Source organism: Hesperophylax consimilis, chromosome 3 (assembly GCF_061612785.1).
Source record: "Hesperophylax consimilis isolate HC1 chromosome 3, BYU_Hcon_1.0, whole genome shotgun sequence".
In the NCBI taxonomy this organism is placed as follows: domain Eukaryota; kingdom Metazoa; phylum Arthropoda; class Insecta; order Trichoptera; family Limnephilidae; genus Hesperophylax; species Hesperophylax consimilis.
This window is the reverse complement of record NC_142838.1, coordinates 32,474,064-32,498,364: the sequence shown is the minus strand read 5'-3', so window position 1 is coordinate 32,498,364 and position 24,301 is coordinate 32,474,064. Positions and strand designations below refer to the sequence as shown.

At 35.2% G+C, this 24,301-nt stretch overlaps 1 protein-coding gene across 1 annotated transcript; it reads left to right on the top strand.

Moving 5' to 3' along the window:
• The first annotated feature begins 6,209 nt into the window (after positions 1 to 6,209).
• On the top strand, positions 6,210 to 23,013 carry LOC149425295 (protein rolling stone-like). Its single transcript, XM_089651066.1, has 4 exons — positions 6,210 to 6,851; positions 7,376 to 7,495; positions 10,747 to 10,936; positions 20,543 to 23,013. The coding sequence occupies exons 1-4, from the start codon at positions 6,521 to 6,523 to the stop codon at positions 20,781 to 20,783; spliced, it is 882 nt and encodes a 293-aa protein (XP_089507192.1). The 5' UTR covers positions 6,210 to 6,520; the 3' UTR covers positions 20,784 to 23,013.
• Positions 23,014 to 24,301: the final 1,288 nt, after the last annotated feature.

The following is a 24,301-nucleotide window of genomic DNA, read 5'->3' as shown; positions in this document are numbered from 1 at the left end:
CGTCTAACCATAGATCTGGTACCGAGTTGGCAATTGGCATGTCCACAACTTCGAGTAACCATGTTAATCCACGGGCCAAGTTCATTCTGGCACCCGATATAAGATTCATTGTCAACATCACATTTTACAAACGACAAAACCATATGAATAGTCATTGTTATTAAACCGCAAAATTATGATACGATAGTTCAATGGGTGATTCATAAGAAAATGTATTTTTTAAATATTATTTGTAAATCTACACACATTTTCCTCGTTACGCATGATGTCGAAGAAGTGGGTGTATGAAAAGTATATTATTATTTCGACAAACTTAGATTATTCCTAATACAAGTAACAAGATAAATGTATTCACATTAGACGGGTTCATCGATCTAAGTGTTTGTATTGTTTGGTTATTATGGCTAAATTATTATTATTATTTTATCTTATTATTTTTTTATTGTTTGGTTTTCAACATTAATTTTAATAAAAGGTAACGATATTTCTAACTTAATACAGTTTTAGATTTAACCTTCTTCATACACGTTAAGTTATTTACCTATTAAGTATTTTAGAGAGAGAAGGCTTGTTGGTTATAAGGTATCATTTACAGCTTTATAAGTAGGTACCTAAAACAAGTTGTGGAGAATAAGATATAGAACGTTACTTGAAAACAAATTAAAAGTGACATTAAGAAAACACACTATTCTTTAATCTTGCTTTGTTACATTTAATATTACTTACTAGTATCTAGTAGATCTCACGTCCAAAAAAATTATGTATCTAATATGTTCTTATTTAATAAATCAAAACCAAAATTTTCTCTATAGCCATAAGATTTGTAAGTAGGTACATGAAAAACCTCAATAATCATAAACCATCATATTTTAAGCAACGTGATTTTATTTAGAATATTTTTTTTCCAAAGAAACGTCACTATCTGAGTAACAATTAATTTTCCAAACTTTCTTCGGGTAGCTAGGTAACCATAATATTGAATAACGCGAATAAATAAGTGAAAATAACCATGAAGATTTTAACATTTGAAAAAATTATCTTTACCAAATCATTAAAACGGTCACCATCTTGAATCCGAAACACAAATAATCACCCTTAATGGGTGGAGGCCCAAATAAATAATAAATAGAAAAAACTCGAACAAATTAAATACAAAACAATTTTCAGACAGACGAAATGCGAAACGGTCGAATTAAAAATCTCAGTCAATTATTCGTAAATTACTCACTTCTTCCTATAGTTTTTAAAAACCACTCGAGCGATTTTTTGATTATTATTCCAAGTTTGCAAAAAAGTTTTTGATCTTGGCCATGTATACAATTAACTTTTTTTCCAATAAACAAATACAGCAAACGGAGTATAAAAATAAACAGTAGATTATACAACATAAACATAACATAACTTAACATGAATAAACCTAATATATAAATAACATAACATACTTAACATAAACGGTACAGAGCTGGTAACAGTAGGTAATGACAAAATTATAAAAAATGTGTACAATAAAAGTGGAAGTTTTTCGTTATTTAACAAAACAGATTTTTCCGAAATTAGTAGCATTTTTTTTAAACAGAACTATGAAGTAGACAAACTTATAAACAAATACAGTAAATGGGTGTATATAAATGTACAGATGATTATACAACATAACATAACATAACCCAAGCATAACATAAACATAACATACTTAACATAAATAATGCAGAGCTGGTAATAATAGGTAATTACACAATTATAAAACACAATAATAGTGGGCGTTTTTCGCTATTGAAAAGAACAGATTTTTCCAAAATTAGTAACATTTTTGTTTTAAACAACTGATTGTAGAGAAATATACAGATGATTAAAGAATAGTTTTTTAAACATAACAGTCAGAGTTGGAATTAGTGATCACAAAATTGTATAGTATAAGGTTCCTTAAAATAGGAACCTTATACTAACTAACAACGGAGCGATGGCTTGCCATAAAGTGCGAAAATTATATAACCTAAAAATCTCTAAATAGTATAAAATAATGTAGCTATAATATAATAATAATAATTTGTAGAGCGCCGTTTTTGAGAAAAATCACCTCAAGGCGCTGTACAATTTATTTCCTAGGATCTACATTTGTTATTTAGACCAACTGTGCCAACACGAGGTTTGTCATCCGTTCAGGTATGTGTCTGCCGCCAATATAGCGCTGACATGTGTCTGCTGCCAATAAAGAGCGCTGACACAACATCCTCACATAGATAACAAACCTTGGCAGCACCGCTGTGACGTTCGACGAAGACAGAAGATGGAGACTCTGCTGCAAGAATCCTAGGTAGCGAAGGAACTGTACCAGCTGCTGCAGCGAGAGAGACTACCCCGTCCACCAACTGTGCCAGCACGAGGTTCGTCATCCGTTCAGGTATGTGTCCGCTGCTAATATAGCGCTGACATGTGTCTGCTGCCAATAAAGAGCGCTGACACAATATCCTTACATAGATAACAGACCTTGGCAGCACCGCTGTGACGCTCGACGAAGATAGAAGATGGAGACTCTGCTGCAAGAATCCTAGGTGGCGAAGGAACTGTACCAGCTGCTGCAGCTAGAGAGACCACCGCATCCACCAACAGTGCCAGCACGAGGTTCGTCATCCGTTCAGGTATGTGTCTGCTGCTAATATAGCGCTGACATGTGTCTGCTGCTAATAAAGAGCGCTGACATAATATCCTCACATAGATAACAGACCTTGGCAGCACCGCTGTGCAAAATCACCTCATCCTAGTCTATTTTAGTCTCTCTAGTCACTTCCTAGCCATTCATGCCACTTAGTGTATCCTCTCGACCCTTTTAGACTCTTTCCTGGCTCCAATACCTAAATAAAATCCAGCAAAAAAATTACAATTCTTTCTATTGTCGTGATCCGACGATTTCACACCTCTGCCTCAGACCTTTAGGGCTCGCTTATCGCAGGCTATCATAAGCAAAATCTTGAACCAAAGTCAAAGTGAAGTGTATGTGTGTCATCTGTAACAAAATACATAAACAAAAACAGAAAATAAAAACAAAAATAAAAACAAAAACTAAAAAAAAAAAAAAAACAAACAAACAAAAACAGAAAATAAAAACATATGCACTTTTGTATGTTTGTGCGCTTAGTTCTTCTACACTACGCAACGGAGTTTGATAGAGTTATTACTATCATTTAGAGCATTTCTTCTGGAAGGTTTACATATTGTTATATCTCTGCTTACTTGCAGATTTCTGTGTTGGGAACTCTTTGATAAAGTAAAAAGTTCTTTACTATAATTGCGTTTATTTACGTTACAATAAATAAGTCTGGATTTAGCTACACTGTTCATTACCCGAGGGTTGGTAATTCTCTGTTTCTAGAAGCTTGTTGTCTGGCAATAATATCCCACAGGCAATTGCTACACTCTAGCGACATCTGTCGGACTATGGAGTAAGCTTTATGACTGGTGCCATCTATCGCTTGAAATCCCAACTTATTACCAAACATCACACATATAATGATCATGTGTATTATATTTATAGAAAATAGAGAAAGTCGATGTTTTATAATCAAATCGTAAAAATATATTTTCGGGCACTACATTGCTAACACTGGCTAAGCCTCATTAGATACATCAAAATAATGTCCTACGGAATTGTATACCTTAAAAAGGTCTACAGATGTTTTGAGATGGTTTATGTATATCTCCAAAGGATAACGCCGGGTACACGTCAGGTAGTATCGGATAAACGGTGAATCTAAATGGATTCATTGGCTTTAAACCTCACCAATCAAATTCATATGTTTCCGTGTTAATATTTTGAGGAATAGTAATAATTAAATAATATGGTAAATGTATATATATTGAGACAAACGAATTTTCAACTTAACATTTTAAATTTTTTAGTCACATCATTTTTTTCTCATTTATGTTTAACATCAACTAATATTCTAAAATGCATTATGAGATAAATGAACTTTGGGTTCTCCTGGATGGAGTAATTGAACTATCGTAGGAAAATCTTTCATTTTTCGATACATTTTATTTATTAAATTGAAACAACCACCATTGCAAATGTACCCACCTAACGATTATTTCAATTCATTCAGAAAGTTTAGAATACGAGTTTCTTTTTTTATTGTATCTGTGCTGAATTTACGGATACGCGCAAAATCATTAGATTTGGTATTCACACTCTCCGGCAAACTTTTTTTTAGATCACGCGATGGGTTTATTCTGGGATTTTTTTGTGTCTGTAGCATTTAAAAAGAAAATTATGAAAGTTCGTGTACCAAAAACTATAACTTACTGGGCAATTAGCCAAAATACTCGCGTCATGCTTGATAACATCACATATTATTTTAGAGGAAACTAACCTATATTTTTTCAATAGATTTACATTGCTAAACGAATTTTCTAATTACAATGGGGTATTTTCACTAACTACGAATACCGTTAAAAATGTGTGGAAGACTTAAAGTTTATATTTCTGATTATGATTATCGTACTAAAAATATGTGGAAGACTTAAAGTTTATATTTCTGATTATGATTATCGTACTAAAAATGTGTGGAAGACTCAAAGTTTATATTTCTGATTATGATTATCGTACTAAAAATGTGTGGAAGACTTAGGACGGGTTGTTTCGGAGAATTTGAACAATTCATCAAATTTCAACGTTCATTTTCAAGTTCTGTGAAAGGTTTTTTCAAGTTCTGTTTTTATTTCAGTTTTTTCAAACAACTAGCCTACAAAGAAATAATAACAGAACTTGAATAAGTCTTTCACAGAACCCGAAAATGAACGTCGAAATTTGATGAATTGTTCAAATTCTCCGAAACAACCCGTCCTTAAAGTTTATATTTCTGATTATGATTATCGTACTAAATTTCAACTTCAATTATTTTTTGCCAGCCTCCTTACGGCTCTCGACTAGTAATTCGGAGGTTGCGGGTTCAAATCACGATGTGGCCTGTGAATTTGATTTGATTTATGTGTTATTTCACAATTTATTAATTTAAAATAATATAAAGTACATTTGGCCAGTACTCTTAGTATCGCCCTGGTGTAAGACCATCATTCAGAATAGAAACGTTGCAAATGGTTTTGGCACTGATTGGTGACCAGATCTGAATAGCCAGGTACTTCCTCACCTTCCTCTTCACCTTGTCTTTTCCCTCCCCACTACCTTCAGACTCAAGTAGCAAGAACTCAAGCACATTATGAAATTTTAACAACTTTTCTGTCTGTAATCTCTATGACAACGCAACTCTTTTAAACTGACTCTGTCATCTCTATCATGAGCCATAGAGGGTTCAAACAGTCACCTAACAGTTGGAATATAAGACAGGACGTCATATACTGTCTGTTTCATGTTTATCAAGAGTGAAGAGTCACAATGTTGGTTAAGCCTCGGAAATAGTTTGGAAAAATCCATAACGCCTTATGCCGCTTTTCTGTCTGACACCCGACCAGTGGCGGCTCGTGACTTTTGAGTGTACTAGAGTGCTAATATTACAAAAATAGCATTATTGTGGTTGTTGTAGCTGAAAACTTTTTTTTAAAATTTCGATTTTTTGTATGAAGTTTTTCACGAAATTTCAGTTTGGCCGTGATGTTTTCCTGAAAATCGTCAAAAAAATCGTTTTCAGCTACAACAACATCAATAATGCTATTTTTGTAATATTAGTACACTAAAAATACTCTAGTACACTAAAAAGTCACGAGCCTCCAATGCCACTGATTTTATCAGTTGATTATTGAATTTCAAAATCCCAACTCAGACAATAAAATCATCAGTTTGATTCGGTAGATATTATAAATTCCTTCTCGTTTTATACCTTCCGTGTTATCTGCGCTTATCTATGATTCTTCCACTATCTGCCAAAGGAGCGAACGGTTATATTTTCAAGCCGGTTTTATTAGTGTATCGATTTTGTGAATGATAAGTCCGGTCAGTAAAATCGTGGGTTTCGTTTTTAGAAATCTAAAATCAGTAAATTTCCATCCCATTTCAAATTGCCTGGTAAATAAAATATCAAAAAAATCGACTTTGTTTCTTATGTGTGTCAAAACGTACGAAAATATGAAGTACATCTCTCGTTCAGCAATTTGTTGAAAACTATATTTTATAAAATAGAATAATAGTTTTATGTGGTAATGGATTTTCTTGGTGTTTAGACTAACCGTACTTAACCTTGACACGCGTCGACATTCTTCATTTAAACACAACAGCAAATGAATTTAAATATTATGGTGATGCGAGAAAAAAGTGTTATTGTGATAATATAATAAAAATTATACACATCCGCAGTTTTCCTTCATTATGCTGGGGGCACAGGCTCTTAGAAGCAGTTGACTTGAGGACGACAATGTGCGCGGTTGTCACATTATAAGTTTAATGGTTAATAATAATGAACGGCCTACTAACAAAGTGATAAAATGACTGTGTATTAAAGCAAGTTACGATTAAAAGGTGTGCTCATTTCACAGCGCTTCAGTTATTATTTTTGGGTAGCGATTTTGAAGCAATATGGAGGGATCTTCAAAATGGAAGAGGACCATGCACATATCTCAGTTCTCCTTGTCTCATCCAGACCCGGCGAGGTTTATCCGCTCTGCATGGCAGGCTGATACCGACTCCTTGCTCTTCCCCTTTGTGGTGTACCGGGTGCTGGTGACGGGCGTGTTCTGGGCTGTATTGGGCTGGTCCTGGTACACCTTTTGGAATAAAGGGCTATGGTTCGTGTTCTTGACTAACTGGGGCTACCTGTTCTGCGCGCTGCAAGCTCTAATGGGGACTGTGCTGGTATTGGCGGCCTATTGGAAGCAGAAGACTTCCAATATTATTGATTCCATGTTTGGTGAGTTTGACTAAATTTTCTTCATCTTCTTATTCTCTCACCCCATCGTCAACCTGTATATAAAATTTCACTCCCAACAGTTACCTAAGTTTCTGAACATTGAGGAACTCCTTTACCTAGTATTATATCAATCCTTCCTAAAAAAATCAGTAGGGTGTACTTGAAACTGTGATTTCCCAAGATATTTCAGTTATCTCCATTAATACCTGCTATTTCGCAATCATTCAACGAATTAATTGACGTCAGTCAAACGATATCTGACCAAAACTCAACAAGGTCCACTGTCCATCTGGATACTGCTCTTCGGTTCTTGGTCTATTTTCGTTTTGGCATATCATCTCCATCAAAGGTTTCTTTGCTACACTTGGACAGTGGGAATATGAATACTAAATTCTCACTTCAAAGAGTCACTTTAGAGAGATATCGCCCTATGAGCTGCATATGATCAACATTTATTACTTTTTGGGTTCTACAAGGATTTTAGATAATCAAAGAAAGAAATACAATTAATTCGTTGTCCACAGATTTAACCCACTACGAGAGTCCAATGCCACTGTCATATAAGATATACTGGCTTCTCTACAACATCGCTGTAACAGATGCAATCTTCATCACAATCCTCTACTGGTCCGTCCTATACAAACGTGAGTAAACATTGACTACATCACTACATGTTTGCTAAACTAATATTTGAACATTATCTATTAAGACGGCGTCATTATGTAATGAATCATTAATAAAATAATCAGTACAATATCCTGGTAATCTGGACAATGAAATAACAACCTTCAGTTCAGCAATGAACTGTTTATTCATAAAATATTCATATAAACATGAGGTTGATGATTTTAAGGATACCCAACCGTGTATAACATTTATTTTACGAGTAGCCTTGTAATAAGAAATGTGTAAATATTATAATGTGGTCTCAACAGGATTTTAGACCTTGGTTTGTGAGATGTTTAAATATTAATAAACCGACCCCCGTACAGGATACAGGGTGGTCAAACTGACAGCTTCTTGGATACATGCTTGTGGCTATTTAAGGCGATGCACTACGTCGTGTAATATTTTAAATTGAGCCGCTTGATAGCGGCTATTCTGATGTAACAACCCTTACGTAGATGGCGATAAGGTTTAAATTCCCGCTTAACACCATCCGCCTGTTTTGATTTATGCAAGAAAAAAACATGGCCAAAAAGTGCCTTTTATTTTATTTTGTGGATGTTCAGGCATAAATATTAATTTTGTTTTCTATCATTTTATAAATAACTTAATTTGTCACATTATCCAATAAAATCATAACCGAAAATTGGTTGTTAAGTAGGAGATTTTGAACTTTAAAGCAGTTTTCATAGGCCTTATACATTATTTTTTTCTGGGCTTATAAAAAGACTTATCTAAAAAATACTCGATTATTTCAAAGGCCAAGATGTATTCTACTCGCAGTATTTAATTATACTATATACCTTAGTATGCTGTAATGTCGCATTAGGTAACTACGTCAGTGTGTATGTATGTATCTTTTATTTATCTAAAATTTGCTCATAGTGAATAATAGTGCCGTAAAATCTGGTTAAATCGTTAATAAATTTGGCTTTGATTATTTCAACTTACATATTTTTCCCCAATATTAATTACTTAGGGCCGGCCCTGTTCAGACGCAGTTAGATCAGTCAAGGCGCCAAGGACCTAAGGAACCAAGGCGCATATAATACCTAACACCTAATACAGCCAGTGGCGGCCAGCTAATATGTGCTCCCGAGCGCCGAACAACCAACAAGATTTCCGACATGGCTAATCACAATACGAAGCTAGGTTCGGTTATAATATCTCATTCAAAAGGTACCTACTTATTAAGCGCGCTTAACTTGCAGACCGACTTTGACTTGTGCCTATGTTCGTAGCAGTTCGTTTTCGATTGCGATCCAAAATTTAACTGCTTTGTCGCATATTCTGTGGAACACTCGAAAGCGTGGGTACATACCACAATACAGCGCCCTTGAGGTTTTAACTGGCCCCAGGCGTTGTTTGAGTCAGGGCCGGCCCTGTAATTACTGATGTCAGATTTGCGACAGCCGGCACTGTAGACAGTTGAAAATTTGAGATTTGTGACTTTGCCAACTAAAAATATTATTTATAATCAGATGGTCGTGAAAACTAAATGTAATGAGAGCATTGTTGTCGTTCTTTTTAAGTCACCCTCTGATTATATTCATCTGAAATCATTTTTCACGTGAATTATAACAACAAAAAATATCTTGCCGATGAAGATGATTTTGAAAAACTAGCAGATCATTTTTATATCTCAGGAATTTTTCGATCTCTATCCTATAAAAAAGGAAATGCTTATATTGACTTTTGAACTGCAATCTCAATTTTTTAATTAAATAATATATCTAAGCTTGTATTATAATATATTGATTTCGACCTCAGTTAATAATACTAAAAATACTTTTTATGCTACAATATACCAATAGCCACAATGTCAAATGGTTACGACGATACATATCTTGAACTTTGGATTGATGAGGCGCAAGGTTGGGGAACAACGAGCAAGTGCAAACAACATTCATTCATCTATTCGTCATGTATCAAGTAACCTTTGAACCACCTGTGAATTATGATACGCGTGACATACGAGAAGGTCATCATTTTGCGACGTATCACTAAAGACTCCGAAGTGGGTTGAAGATGAATCTGACGCTTATATGGAGAAGAAAATACGATTACAAACACAGACAATTTTACATGTAGATAGGCGTTGCCATTACGTCGACCATGATAGGCTTTTATGGTTATTATGCTACTACCATGGTTGCTATGGTAACTATGGTGGATATGTTAAAGGCCGTGCCTATTGCCTATTGTTAAATGTATTTTGCCTCCCCTACAAAAATCCCCATTAATTTCACAAATATGTTGATCATGTAAATTTGCAAATTCGTACTTTTCAATGTAACCTTTTCTTTAAAGTGGCCAAAATTACATCCAAGGTAGCGGAACTTAGAACGGAACCCTTTCGTATCATTATCATATACAGGGCCGTATTTAGGCTTAGGCAACCTAGGAGTCAGTATGGTGTTGCAAGTTTTAGGGAGCGGCAACTCGTCGAAGATATAAAGATAATCGATGCTATGATTACCGTACTCCTCATCTCGGAAAAATATGACAAACAGGTACCCGCCACCCCAGTGGGCAGTTCAGTCGATAGCCAGGAGGAATTCATCAGCCTCTAGGTTGTCAGCATCTGTGGCTGGTTCAGTCGGTAGCCAGGTCATTTGATTATAAGAGCCGGCACACGGAGACGCCCCATTATTGTAATGATGACAGATGCGTCTGGCTCAGCTCATAGAGTGCCGGCCGTAAACAGCTCGATAGAAATAGTTGTATTCTTTAAAATGACTGTGCCGTGATGGAGGAACAGAAGCGACTGCAGATTTCAGTTGACACTCAGGAATTTATAATTATAATTAACAGATCGCGTTTTAACTGGAGGTGTTCCGTCCACTCGTGTTAATTTTTGAAATTTGACTGACGAATATTGTGGTGTTTTTAGCTATTTATAATTTCTCTAGCAAGCCTTCTTGTGACGTCAATATCTTTACCACAACTTGTTTACGTTTCAGACGCAGGTATTTTTAGGTGAGAATAATAATTTCGCCCAGCGACTAGTTTGTCAATATTTTGATTTTTTTCCGACTTGAATCGCCTAGTAACCGATTATTTTGATGCATTTTTCTAGTGGCAAATTTTATAATATTAAATGCAATAAATTCGTGTTTTCATGTTCGATACAATGAGGTGGATACAAATGCGTCCGATCGAGCTGAATGCACGGTTACAGTGATTATAGCTTTTATGGTTATTTAATGTTGTATTGTACTTTCTGTAGCCAACCAGGAGAGCGACGGCCCTTTCCTGCTGAACTTCGCGACGCACGGCGCCAACAGCATCATGTGCCTGCTGGAACTGGTGGTGTGTGGACTGCCCAGCCGGCTGCTGCACTGCATCCAGCCCATCCTCTTCACCGTGACTTACATTATCTTTAACCTCATCTACTGGGCAGCCGGAGGACTCGGGGTGTAAGTTTACAGATAACAGTTTTTATTCTATTTATTATTATCTGTATGCTTCCTATCTATCTCTTCCGTTCTCCCATCAACTCCCGCTTCTTCTCCCGCTTCTTCTCCCGCTTCTTCTCCCGCTGCCCAACTCTTTCGGTTTCACAAGCACATCACGCAATGCCACAGTTGCAGTCAGCATAGTACCAGTATCTCTGGGCAGTTGGAACACATGAGCAGTATTAAAAAAAATTAAACGATGTTTATTATTTTTTATGAAATATATCCTAGCCACGGTTTGATAATGCCTTCGTGTGTCAACACGGCTACCAAGCAACAAAAACTGTGCGAACTCTATAAACAAACTGGCTGATTTTTTAAATAAAACGCAGTCAATAATTTTTGTTGTTTTATGTAGAAAAAATCGTAGAAAAATCGCCATTGTAATTTCAATAAATAATATTCGTTGGCTTTGATGTTACCAAAATCTGAATGACGTATGCAACTATGAAAATAGATATTCAAATACAGGGTTTTCCAATAAGAGGTGTTATTTTGAATAGCCCGCTATTTCGGTAGATGTTACTTTTGAAGCTGTCATTTTTTGACATTTGACGAGTAGAAACTACGCCATTAATAAAAATGGAACTTGAGGAATCAAATGCAAATCATCTTGAGTGATGAGGACCATTTCCATCTCGGTGGCTTCGTCAACAAGCAAAATTGTCGCATCTGGGGCACGGAAAACCCAAGAGTTATTGTTGAAAAGCCTCTCTATCCTCAATGTTTGTTGCGGTTTATGGTCCGGCGGAGTCATTGGACCTTACTTTTTCGAAAATGAGGCTGGAGAAACAGTTAAGGTGAATGGATCGCTATCGAGAGATGATTAATATTTTTTTATGGCCGGAATTGGATGGTATTGATCTGGACAACGTTCACTTTCAACAAGACGGCGCTACGTGCCACACAAGCAACGAAACCATTGATCTTTTACGATTGAATATCAAAATAACACCTCTTATTGGAAAACCCTGTTTACTAAACCTAAAAACATAATATTATCTTCCCGTTTATTATATCACTTATAAACTCATCCTAATTTGACCGCGGATTTATTATCGTCTAATAAAAATAAAGTGACCTTCGACAACTAAAAGGTAGGTCATTAGAATAAAAAGACCGGTTCCTACCAAACCAAAACCAACGTAATAATTAAACACAAAATCAAGCGGAAGCCATGCTTATTGTTTTTTTCGTTAGAATTAATAAATATGACCTGAATTCATCGTTGATAGTTTGCTTCTAGATTTCTAGATATGCGATGCAAGTAAGCAAATTATGAAATGCAATATTATTACTGAAGAAAGTGCAGACTTCCGTATTAACAGAATTTCACAATAATCTGTAGTAGTATAATTTTACGGCAATATTTTATTTGAATAAATGGCACAAAAACGTACTTCTTAAAATAACATTAAATTTATCAAAAATTGTAATTTTTTGTTGAACACATGCATATCGCTTTATCAATGCAATCTAGATAATTTAAATAACTGTTCAAAGATAACAAATACATATGTAGGTACAAAACGGTGTTGTAAATCATTTCTTATACCAAATTTAATAAGAAATCGGTGTTTGCTCAATCCTTCATTAATTTTTTATTTATTGCTAACTAGCTGACGTGTACCGGCATTGCTCGGAGACTTTTCTCCACTTTCTATAAATATAATATGCACCTTCCGGAAGAAATTCTTTAAATGATAGTGAAAAAATCCCTATTATAATCCGTTGCGTAATTTGTAAGAACCATAGACATATGAATATTAGTAGACCTGCCCTAAGTGATTAAAAGCGTATTATCCCCACTCCCCATACCGGTTCCATTGGAGCCGGCTGGGCTCGCGTATGGCCTCAAGTGAAATTTGAAAACGTGACGTCATCATTCTTGTGCGAACTATGGTCGAGGCATCATCGGTTCATTTTACGAAATAACACGGCAAAATGTTGACTTGTGATATGAAAACTTGTAAAAATAGATGTGAAAAAGAGAATAAACCCAATTGTCGTATTACATTCCATAAGTAAGCATTATTTTACTTTATTTTAAGCTTATTCACACCGTATTATATGGATCAGTTTTAGAAACATATACTATCACATCACAATGTAGCGATTCTCAAGTGTGCTCATCGTTGTTTACTGGGGTAAGTAAATTATGAAACATTTGTAAAAGTGTCTTAACTAAATACTGTGAAACTAACTACGACTCTGCAAACAGAAGAAATTTACTTTGCCGAATTTGGACTTCGCAAATTAGTTCATAACGTGGCGAGTAATTTGCGCTCCCATGTAAAAATGTCTATTCGTTCAAAAGCAGATTTTACTTTTAAGAAGTAAATGGTGATATTATAATGCGAGATGCCTATTTACTGTCAGATTGATTTACTGACGAATCACAGTCAGCCTTACCCCCTTCGTTCTTCAACAGTTGATTTTACCCCTCGCCATTATCTTCTCGTCTATTAATTCCTATGTCTGTGGTAAGAACCAAGCGAACAAACGGACAGCCGCGGATAGCGACTTTGTTTTATACTGTTTAGAGACATGAACTTTCTGACCGTTCTGGTGTTGCATTGGAAGTAAATTATATTTTTGTTTGATCAGATAATAAAGTTTTGTTAACATATTCTTTGCGGGAAACGAGAAAACTCGTCATACGCCTTTTTACACTAAGACGCGGGAGACGAGTTTACTCGTTTTCTTGCGCAAAGCGGTAAGGAGCGGGAAACTTGTAAACAAGGGGTTGTAAATGGGTGCGGGGTCATGTGTTTTCTATTGTCGGCGGTACCCGATCTATCTACCTGTCAATACAATGAGTTTGAAATACAACAAAAAAATAAAAATAATAAAATCGTTGTCGCGTATGTTCCGCTCACAAACTACGCAGTGAAACGCGGTACATGTGCAAGTTTTGCAATGTGCCCCTGCATAAAGGAAAGTATTTTGAACACTATCACACATTGAAGCCCTATTAGGTTATAGTTTTTTTTTATGAATTTAAAATTTCTAAATAATCTTGTAATTTTGTATGAATAAATTTCGATATGTTATTTCGATTGTGAAATACTGTTTTTTCTATGATTCCCAAGAAAGTAGAAAGTTTTTGTTCATAAAAAAAGGAATTACACATACATTGCTAAGTAAATAAATAGAGACATCTTTTAAAAGTAAAACACTGAAAGTTTTATTGAAAAATATCAAGTAGATCATAAGATATGAATATTTTACGGGTCTAATTTTGGCGCTAAAATTTAAAAAAAAACACCCGCGCTTACCCCCAATTTGGCGGTAAAATGCCCGACCATATAGTGTTAAGATACCTATAATATTGATCAAGCTAATCCTTATAGACTGTCCCAAGTTAAAAGAGCATAAGTAACTAATCATAATCTTTCGAGAGAGCTGAGAAAAATAATCTAATATAATTACCATTAATTCTTTTAATTGTGCGTACTGTATATTTTTTTACAGTTTTTTTTCCTGGAATGTGTCGAATTGTCACAGACGGTTTAATTTTTCATATTTTTTTCGCTAAATGTCGTCTCATTGTTGTAATGTAACAAGTCAGCTGGAAACACAATCATATTCAATTATGAATATTAATCGCCTAGCCATCATTACTGGGTCACAGCATTAGTCACAAAAATGTCTGATTATTGAATAAAATTGCAAGCGATCTCTTGGGTCATTGAAACCGCAAAACTAAAGTAAATTATTTAAAATTCCCCACGCACTTGTCATTGAATACAAAACAACCAACGCATTGTACATTCAGAATTCCAAATCAAGCGAATTACGCACCGTGCTATCAATATCCACAACACCACAACATACTACGACATACAAACCATGACACACAAAGTAAAACCACGCCATCATTACCCACATAGATTTAAAAAAAAAACAGTTACGTTTAGAAAAACTTATTTCCTGTAATTACGTACGAGTATTATAAATTATAACCTGCCCCTTCTTCTTGAGTCGTTCCTCTTTGCTGAGAATCGTAACCCCCACTCTAGTTACCCTGATGAACTAGGACTAGTCTCCTCTACTCCTCGAGGACCTGAAGTTTGGTCATTCTCCTTGTTTGGAAATTTTTTGTTATTCTGAAAAATAAAAATTATGGAAAATCTGAAAGTTTTTAGCAAAACAATAGGGAATTCTCGTGCATTTTGTAAATAATTTATTTCAATAAAGATAATTATTTTAATATGCGCCTCTTTTTTTTATTTTTTTTTAAATGCATTTTCAATTTTTTGTAGTTATTTTAAAAATTGCGTGCTATTTCGGCTCTGAAACGGTCATGCGCCATTTTGACCGCTACATTACAAGTCCTACGTCACACCTTTGCCGCCGCCGCCGCCATCGGTTTGCAGGATCTACTCAGGCCGGTCAACAGTGACGTCATCGTTCGCCCTTGAATGCTTGATCAATCACCGGGCGTTTTTAGCTGCATTGAAATATTTCGTTCGCGCCTTTTTTTAAAGTAATTATAACTTTAATAAATGATTTTTGAAAATTATAAAAACTATGTATTCTTGTGTCTGAAGTGTTTCTACGTGTGAATAATTAATAATAAGTGATTTTTTGGTGTGAAGAGAATTCCCTATTGTGTGAAATTTAACATTTTTTAAAGTATGAAAATCATGATCCGGGAAAAAATCCTGACATTTTCGAGAAAAATTTCGAGGAAAATTGTGTAAAAGCTTTTTAAAATGAGAAATTCCAAGTTACGTCAATATTCTTTTCGATATTTTCTCATAGGGGATGCTGTTTGAAAATTGAACGCTTCTTTTAGAAAATAACAGAGGGCGCTACTTCCGTTTACAACAATCCTTAACTATGAGATAATAACAAATGAAATCTGTCATTGCTTTATTCAAATGTACCTAATTTGTAGCTGGGTACCTTACATTATCTTCGTTCATTTATTATTATACGCATTATTCTGTGTTATTATAGTATAATAAACGTCTGAACCAATCTGTAGACAAATGTAATAAATAAAATTTATATAACAACTTTCTACCAAAGAGCTATACGAATATGACCATAATAACGATAAACCCATTGTATTTCTGGGCTGCTGGTATTTCATCACATTTTTTCCCTTTCAAAAAAAGGTTCGCAATTTAACATTAGCGACTAGGCGGAATATATGGGTCATTCCGCCGTTTCGTTCAAATTTGCCTGATTCCGCGGATTTTTTTTTTTTGCCTTTTTACTATATATTTTTCTAGAAATGGGTTCCCGTACCTATCAGATGTATAAAAGTGAAAAGGGCACCTTTGTGCGACACTTGGATTCGAAGAAAATTGATGGAAGGTAATGAAGGTGTGGATGCTAATGAAAAACTGTTGGATGGTCATTTAAACATTTGGATGGTAATGAAGTTTGGTAATGAAATATTAATAGATGGTAGTGAACATGTTTAAGGTTCTTAAAATGTCTGTGAATAGTGAAATTTGAATAGAAATTGAATAATAAAATAGATTTCAAATCATGCTAAGTATCATTTGACGTGGTGAGCGGATTAGGAAAAAGAAGAAAAACCTATTATAGTGAAAAACTAAATGCTTTATTCAGACTTTTGAACATTGGAGACAAGAAATACATTTTTTCATACGTAATCAGTTCTGCTTACTTATGCTTTTGCAATATCTGTATGAATTGTTAAAAAATAATGGAAAAAAATATCAAAATACAAATTAAGAAAAGGCAGCTGGAACATCAAACCCAACACAACTAAAATTTTCCTATTATACTACTTACCCAGAAATTATAAGGAATAGTCAAATTCTTTATAATTACGTTTTATAAGTAGGTTTGTACACAAGAAATACAAAATTTTCACATTCCTAAGCAAACATTGTAATATTTGAAAAATAGAAATAATAAAAATAATAATTAAAAATAAGAAAAAATCAGAAGTCAATTGAAATGCAGTTTAAAATAAAATCAGAGATACTTAAAACAAACACAACATATGTAACTAATAAGTACAAGATAAAGGTCTTACATCTAAATAGGAACATAATATTTAAGGAACTTGAGAAAGGGAACTTTACTGAGTACTTTATATTTCTTTAGCTTGTTCTTGTCTCTCAGTATTTCATTCGCAAACTGTCTTTTCCGTGTTTTTTTTAAAGCCTTGTATTTTTCATTTAATCCTCGAGACAGCGATTCACTGAACAACAATTTCTTTTTTACATCTTCGACTTTATTCATTGGGATGTATTTAACTATGTCGTTTACTTTTTTCTCTACTGTATCTTCGATTGGTCTATTTACGTTTTGTAGCTGCAACGCCTTCAATTTCTTTTGTTCGTTTCTTTTCTCGTTCCTGAGTTTGCTTATCTGGTCCTGTAACGTCTTAATGATTTTCAATGATCTATACCTCAATTTTCTAACATTCGTTAGACCACGCACATTTTTTTTAATGATTTGTTGTTCATTCTCGACTGGGAGAGGGTCAGGATCTAGAGTATTTTGCACATTATTGGGTACTTCCTTGACATTTTCATGAATTGGAGGCATATTTTCTACTGTAATCGTTTCTATTTTACGCTGCTCCTCTTTTTTCTTCCAATAATTTACAGAGTTCTTTCGCCATCTTCGTCTTTGCTCTCTCTGGGCTCTTTCACTCATATCTTCAATGCTGCAAATCTTTTTTTGCGCTTTTCGCATTAAGTATCTTTTTTTTCTTTCTCTTTCTGAAGACTGTACAGTTCCGGATTGTTTTTAATCTCAGCATATTTTTGTTGCTTACGCAGCCTGTCCTTGGATAACTTTTCTTCTTTTTTCAGTTTTTTATTTAACTTTGCCATTGTGGATTATGGTGTTTAGCCTGTAACAAATAATAAAGAAAAATTATCATAAGTATCGGATCAAGTGAGAAGTTGAATAACAAATATGGATAATTTCAATTTCGTTACTTTTACAGGAGAGCCCAAAAATTGTTACACTACTTTTATATCTTTGTTTAATATTTTTTTCCCTAAATGATTTAAAATCTAACAGTAATGATATGGTTTTTTAATCAAGAAATTTGCGTTGGACTCTTAATAATGCCCTTTATATAGATTTTTGTTCAAATCTGGATTTGTTTAGAAACTTGAAATTTTGTAAAAATTCATCTGTTTTAATAGACAACTGAAGTAATGAAGATAAGTAATGAAAATAATTGTGACTGTAGGGGAATAGTTAAACCATTTGTTTAACATATTATTCGTTTACATTTGAATAATTATAATTATATCATTGAATAAAAAAATCGATTTTCAAATAAAAATTCGCAGGGTAAATTTTAACAGATTGTTTTTCCATATCAGTAAAAAGATAAAACGAAAATATGTATTTCACCAAAACTGAAATTGTCCGACGCTAGAACGCAAGAAACTGCTTTTATTGATAATATTAACTTTTATGAACCCCCAAACATGGTCCCAGATGCACGTAAAAATAACCCTTACAAATTTATCATTACCCTCCACACCTCTAAATTACCATCCGGCAAAAAATTTTACGATACGGAAGGTAATGAGACGGAGGGTAATGAGGTTTTGACAATCTTTCCTTAATAACTCGCTTAATAATGACATTACAAATCTTTATGTTTCAATAAAAAATAGTCCGACTAATTATAGTTTATAGGTTCATGATTCGAATTTTTAAAACATGTACTTACTTTTAAAAATGCTGGAAGGTAATGATGCCTGGTCGGTGACAAAGTCGTTTTCGAGCACGGAGATCGCAGATATTTCTTTATTCAGCGACGCACGTCATCCCCCGTCCAGATATAGCGGTACACTGATTAGTAACGGAGGCGCGGGGTGGGGTACAGCTGACGAACAGTGACAAACACGGTCACAATTTTAATTACCGCTTTGGCGGAAGACGACAGCGATTTTTTCTGGACAAAAACAAAATCTCAATTCTTTCTATGATACAGTAACTTTAAAAATAAATTAAACACCAATAAATATGCAAAATTAGTTGTACATTCAGGTCGATTAATGAATGTAGTGATTTTACTAGTGTAAAATGTTCTTATTTATTGATCAATTTACCGGTCCCTCATTTACACGGGGAAGGTAATGAGATTTTAGCATGTTTTTTGAATACCATAAAGTTATTAAGTAACAAATGCCTAATCCGGTAAATACTACTTTTTCCTTTTTTAAATAACTACATTTTCCAATAAAACTTTCTTGAAAAACATTATTTTTCATATGACTTTTTTGCAAGAACATGCGATTTGAACGAAACGGCGGAATGACCCATATATTAAATTCACGTGTTAATTTCCCGGCGTTTTACTATATTGTTTTCTGCGCTCTGGATAACTCCCAAAATCGACAATTTTAATATATCTGAGAAAATTACCTTCTCACGTTTGTGCTCCTGGTAGAATCCGCTGGCCCACATATATTTTTAAATCAATAAATTCAGAGTTCAATTAGATTTATGATTTCTGAAGAGATACATTTTTATGTATTAGTTACTACTAGTCCACGGCGTTGCCCGGGCTTTACACTTTAGTTTTTCGAAAACAGACTTAGACATTGACCTTCCTCTTGTTTTGAAGATGCAAGTGTGCAAAATTTCTCGGGATGAACTGTAGATTTGTATAAAAATCAAACAAACGCAGCCCACCCGCCACTGGGCTCCGACACTGTCCTGCATAAACGCAGCCCACCCGCCACTGGGCACTGCCACTCTCCTGTATAAACGTAGCCCATCCGCCACAGGGCTCCGACACTGTCCTGTATAAACGAAGCCCACCCGCCACAGGGCTCCGACACTGTCCTGTATAAACGAAGCCCACCCGCCACAGGGCTCCGACACTGTCCTGTATAAACGAAGCCCATCCGCCACAGGGCTCCGACACTGTCCTGTATAAACGAAGCCCACCCGCCACAGGGCTCCGACACTGTCCTGTATAAACGAAGCCCACCCGCCACAGGGCTCCTACACTCTCCTGTATAAACGCAGCCCACCCGCCACTGGGCACTGCCACTCTCCTGTATAAACGAAGCCCACCCGCCACAGGGCTCCGACACTGTCCTGTATAAACGAAGCCCACCCGCCACAGGGCTCCGACACTGTCCTGTATAAACGAAGCCCATCCGCCACAGGGCTCCGACACTGTCCTGTATAAACGAAGCCCACCCGCCACAGGGCTCCGACACTGTCCCGTATAAACGAAGCCCACCCGCCGCAGGGCTCCGACACTGTCCTGTATAAACGAAGCCCACCCGCCACAGGGCTCCGACACTGTCCTGTATAAACGAAGCCCACCCGCCACAGGGCTCCGACACTGTCCTGTATAAACGAAGCCCACCCGCCACAGGGCTCCGACACTGTCCTGTATAAACGAAGCCCACCCGCCACAGGGCTCTGACACTGTCCTGTATAAACGAAGCCCACCCGCCACAGGGCTCTGACACTCTCCTGTTTACATCACTTTAATATATATTATATTAAAGTGATGTAAACAAAGTTATTTGTGTTTTATTATAATAATTAATAACATCAAAATTAATCAATATCTTTTCCCATCAGGAATGACACCAGCTACATCTACCCCGTGCTGGATTGGGAGAACAACCCAGGACTTGGGGTGGGCATCATCTTTGGAGGAGCAGCTCTCTTACTCATCGTCCATGCCTTCGTTTGCTGCCTGGCGGAGCTGAGGAATATGCTGACGCAGAAGATCAGAAGACGCAAGGAGAACAATATCATCATTTCAACCCTTCCATCTCTCAGTGAAGGGGGTAACTCCAACAAGGGATTCGTTCCGTGATATGGTGATGTTGTGATTAATGTCGACATTGGAGATAAGAAATTAACATTTGGTAATTATGTGTTGATTGAGGACACAATTTAAGCATGGGTTAAAATTAGTATGTGATGTGTACTTGTAAAAAGGAAACAATGTTTGGTGATCATTTCTGGAGGAAAATAAATTCCAATATTTTTCTTCCTTGCCTCAGCTTCAGAACATTCCCTAAGATACTTACCATAGCTTCTACGGATTCCAGACAGGTGGAACTCTGGAATGTAGATAAATATATACAATCGATTCCGCTTTTGGTAGACCGGTTTATCAGGACAGCCGACTATTTGGACCAAAACCCAAGAATAAATTACATCGGTTATCTTGGACACCATCCCGTTTAATAGGGACAAATGCAGATCTAAAGATGATGCAAAACATGTCTCAGTAAATGAATTTTTGTTAAGGGCGGGCATGCGGTGTGCGGCATGATACAAGAGTTCAGAGTTCATCCAGCAGTAATTCGGTAAGCTTTAACCAACCAGACTGTTCGCCGCCCGTCAAAATTTATCAACGTAAAGTTGTTCAGTTGCAGTACACTAACGTGCATGTAAGAAGTCATTTTTTGAGTTACTGTTAAACTTTGCTTATTTGGGACAAGTGTTTATTTGAGACAAAAGGTTTGGGCTCAATGTGTCCCAATTAAGTGGTATCGATTGTTTATAAATATTTTTAAAACATGTGATAATTGGGGACACCGGTTGATTAGCCAGTCGAACGATGGCTACCCATATTTAGGTCTCATCCTTCTAGGCCTTAAGCGATGGCTGCCTAAATTTAGATATAAATCTCCATAGCTCAAGGCATTTATTTTGTAAATGCCCCATCGCTAGAGTAGTTGGCTAGAAATAAAGCTAGTGCTTTGAAATAAGGGATTAGATAAATATACAAATATTATTTACATTGTTCAGTGCTGGTGAAAACTCAAACAAATGTCTTATTCTATGACGTAGGGTTCATAGTTGTGATAATCAAGTACAATATTTACTTGGTATATATTGATACATGTAATATATAATGTGATGGTTGATATAACTTATTAAATAAGAATTTATATAAAATTATGATACTGAGTAAGTTTATATTTTTCCCCTGTATTTTATGAGAGTATTGTGTAGGTATTTAATAATATATGTGCATTTGCATAATATAATTTTGGTAACCTCAATACGGTGGCAGATTTACTCTCCATTTTGTGTGTACCGAGTAGATAATAAGAGATTAGATATGTGTGGACATGATTGATTGAGCGACGGATGGAATATTTTTTCGGTGGTCATTATGCAATTGTGAAACTAATAGTTTTAAAAAATGGACTCTGTTTTCGGTAGGCATTGGAAATTGTGTATTTAATTAAAAGTAATTACAATTAAATGCATACATTTACATGCATCTAATGTAAGAAGTAAAATCAAGGTATTTATTTGTGTGGTGATAAGTATTATGCTGCTTCCATTTTTTAATATAATAATGCCAATATTTGTAAAATAATAATTAGTGAATGGATGTACTGAAAAATGTACTAACTTTAAAATGTTACTGGACAAAAATAAATTGCGTTTACTGAAACAACCAAAAAATGATGTGCAAGGTGCAGCAAAACAGACATAACAGTTTTTAAGTGAAGTGAAGTGTGGGGGTAGGAACATGGGAGAAGTCTCATTGTGTCGGGAGGGTCGTTCCGTTTTCAGTCGTTACCATGGTTTGGTCCGAACAACACAGTGGATTCGTCGTCAGCACGTTTCATGAAAATGACCGTCATAAACATCGGCCTCACACCTTGAATGAAATCAAGGATCGAATTGGGGAGGAAATCGCCCTTCGAGATGTACCAAAATGTGGGCAAAATCTGCAGAAACTGCCTTCATCAATGTATCACTGCAGGAGCTATCATCTTTCTGATGTCATATTCAGGACTTACTTACTGATATCATATGCATAAAACAGCATGATGTACCGAATAAAATAAACGTAATTTCTGTAAATTGTGCCGTTATTTTAATAGCCCTTCAAAAATGCAGTCCGTTTTGCCGCATCCTGTTATTAATATTATTTCAAATGCAACATATTTTATGAAATGTATTATATTCATCACCAAAAAAATCTTTTTCTATTTAAAGATTATGTACCTAAATATATTTTTATTTTGCATACTGTTAAAAATAATAATAAATACAGTCGCAATTTTTTATGTGCCTTACTTGACATTAATAAATAATATTACTTAAAGAACTAAATAAGATTTTTTTAAATTTATTTTAGAAGACCTAAGCTTCGAATTATTTTAATTTATCAACATTTCTCCTACCTTCATAAAATAAACCATCAACATAATAACGTCCAGAATATGAGAAGAGTTTTTACAAAAAAATTGGGTGTTTTTCAATAAAGTTTTTTTTTTTACATAAACACTTTTATTACTCAAAATATGTTTACAATTGGTCAGTAGTATCTTAACATAAAAACCAGGTCATAAGTATTAAGTATGCGTACTTCTTTAACAATATCGTCAATCAATGCAGATTTCATTTTAGGACCATACAACCTAGAAACTCGTACATTTAATTTTAGCTTTTAAGAATAACACCTCTCTGAACAATAAAAATATTGTGCTACCTAGATTTAAAGACAGAGGAACTGATGCACATAATGACAATGGCCTAGCGCACACATGTGTTAAGTGCAGTTTTAAGTAAAAACAATTATATGTTTTGTAAAGCATATCAATTTGTAAATAGATGTTTCGTAGGAAATTTACAATATCATCTAGAACGGATAAAAATCGGATTATCACATTAATTTTGTTGGTTTACATCTCTTACTAGCTGACGCGTACCCGGCGTTGCACTGGGTTTGTTAATGATTTGAAGTAAAGTTTTGTGATTGTGAATTCTAGGATAAAGATCGATTTTTCTCTACTTTCTATAAAAATAATATGCATGTATTCTACAGGATTTTCCAATAAGAGGTGTTATTTTGATATTCAAAGAAATTTTTCCCGTAAAAAATCAATGGTATCGTTGCTTGTGTGGCACGTAGCGCCGTCTTGTTGAAAGTAAACGTTGTCCAGATCAATACCATCCAATTCCGGCCATAAAAAATCATTTATCATCTCTCGATAGCGCAATCCATTCACCGTAACTGTTGCTCCAGCCTCATTTTCGAAAAAGTAAGGTCCAATGACTCCGCCGGACCATAAACTGCACCAAACAGTCACACGTTGAGGATAGAGAGGGTTTTCAACAATAACTCTTGGGTTTTCCAAGCCCCAGATGCGACAATTTTGCTTGTTGACGAAGCCACCGAGGTGGAAATGGGCCTCATCTCTCAAGATGATTTTTCGATGGAATTCTAATAATTAATAATAGTGAATATTAATAATTTCAATGCGTTGTTGAAGCGTGTACCGTTGTTTCTACGTAGTTTCTACTTGTCAAATGTCAAAAAATGACAGCTTCACAAGAAACTACCTCTATGAAATGAAA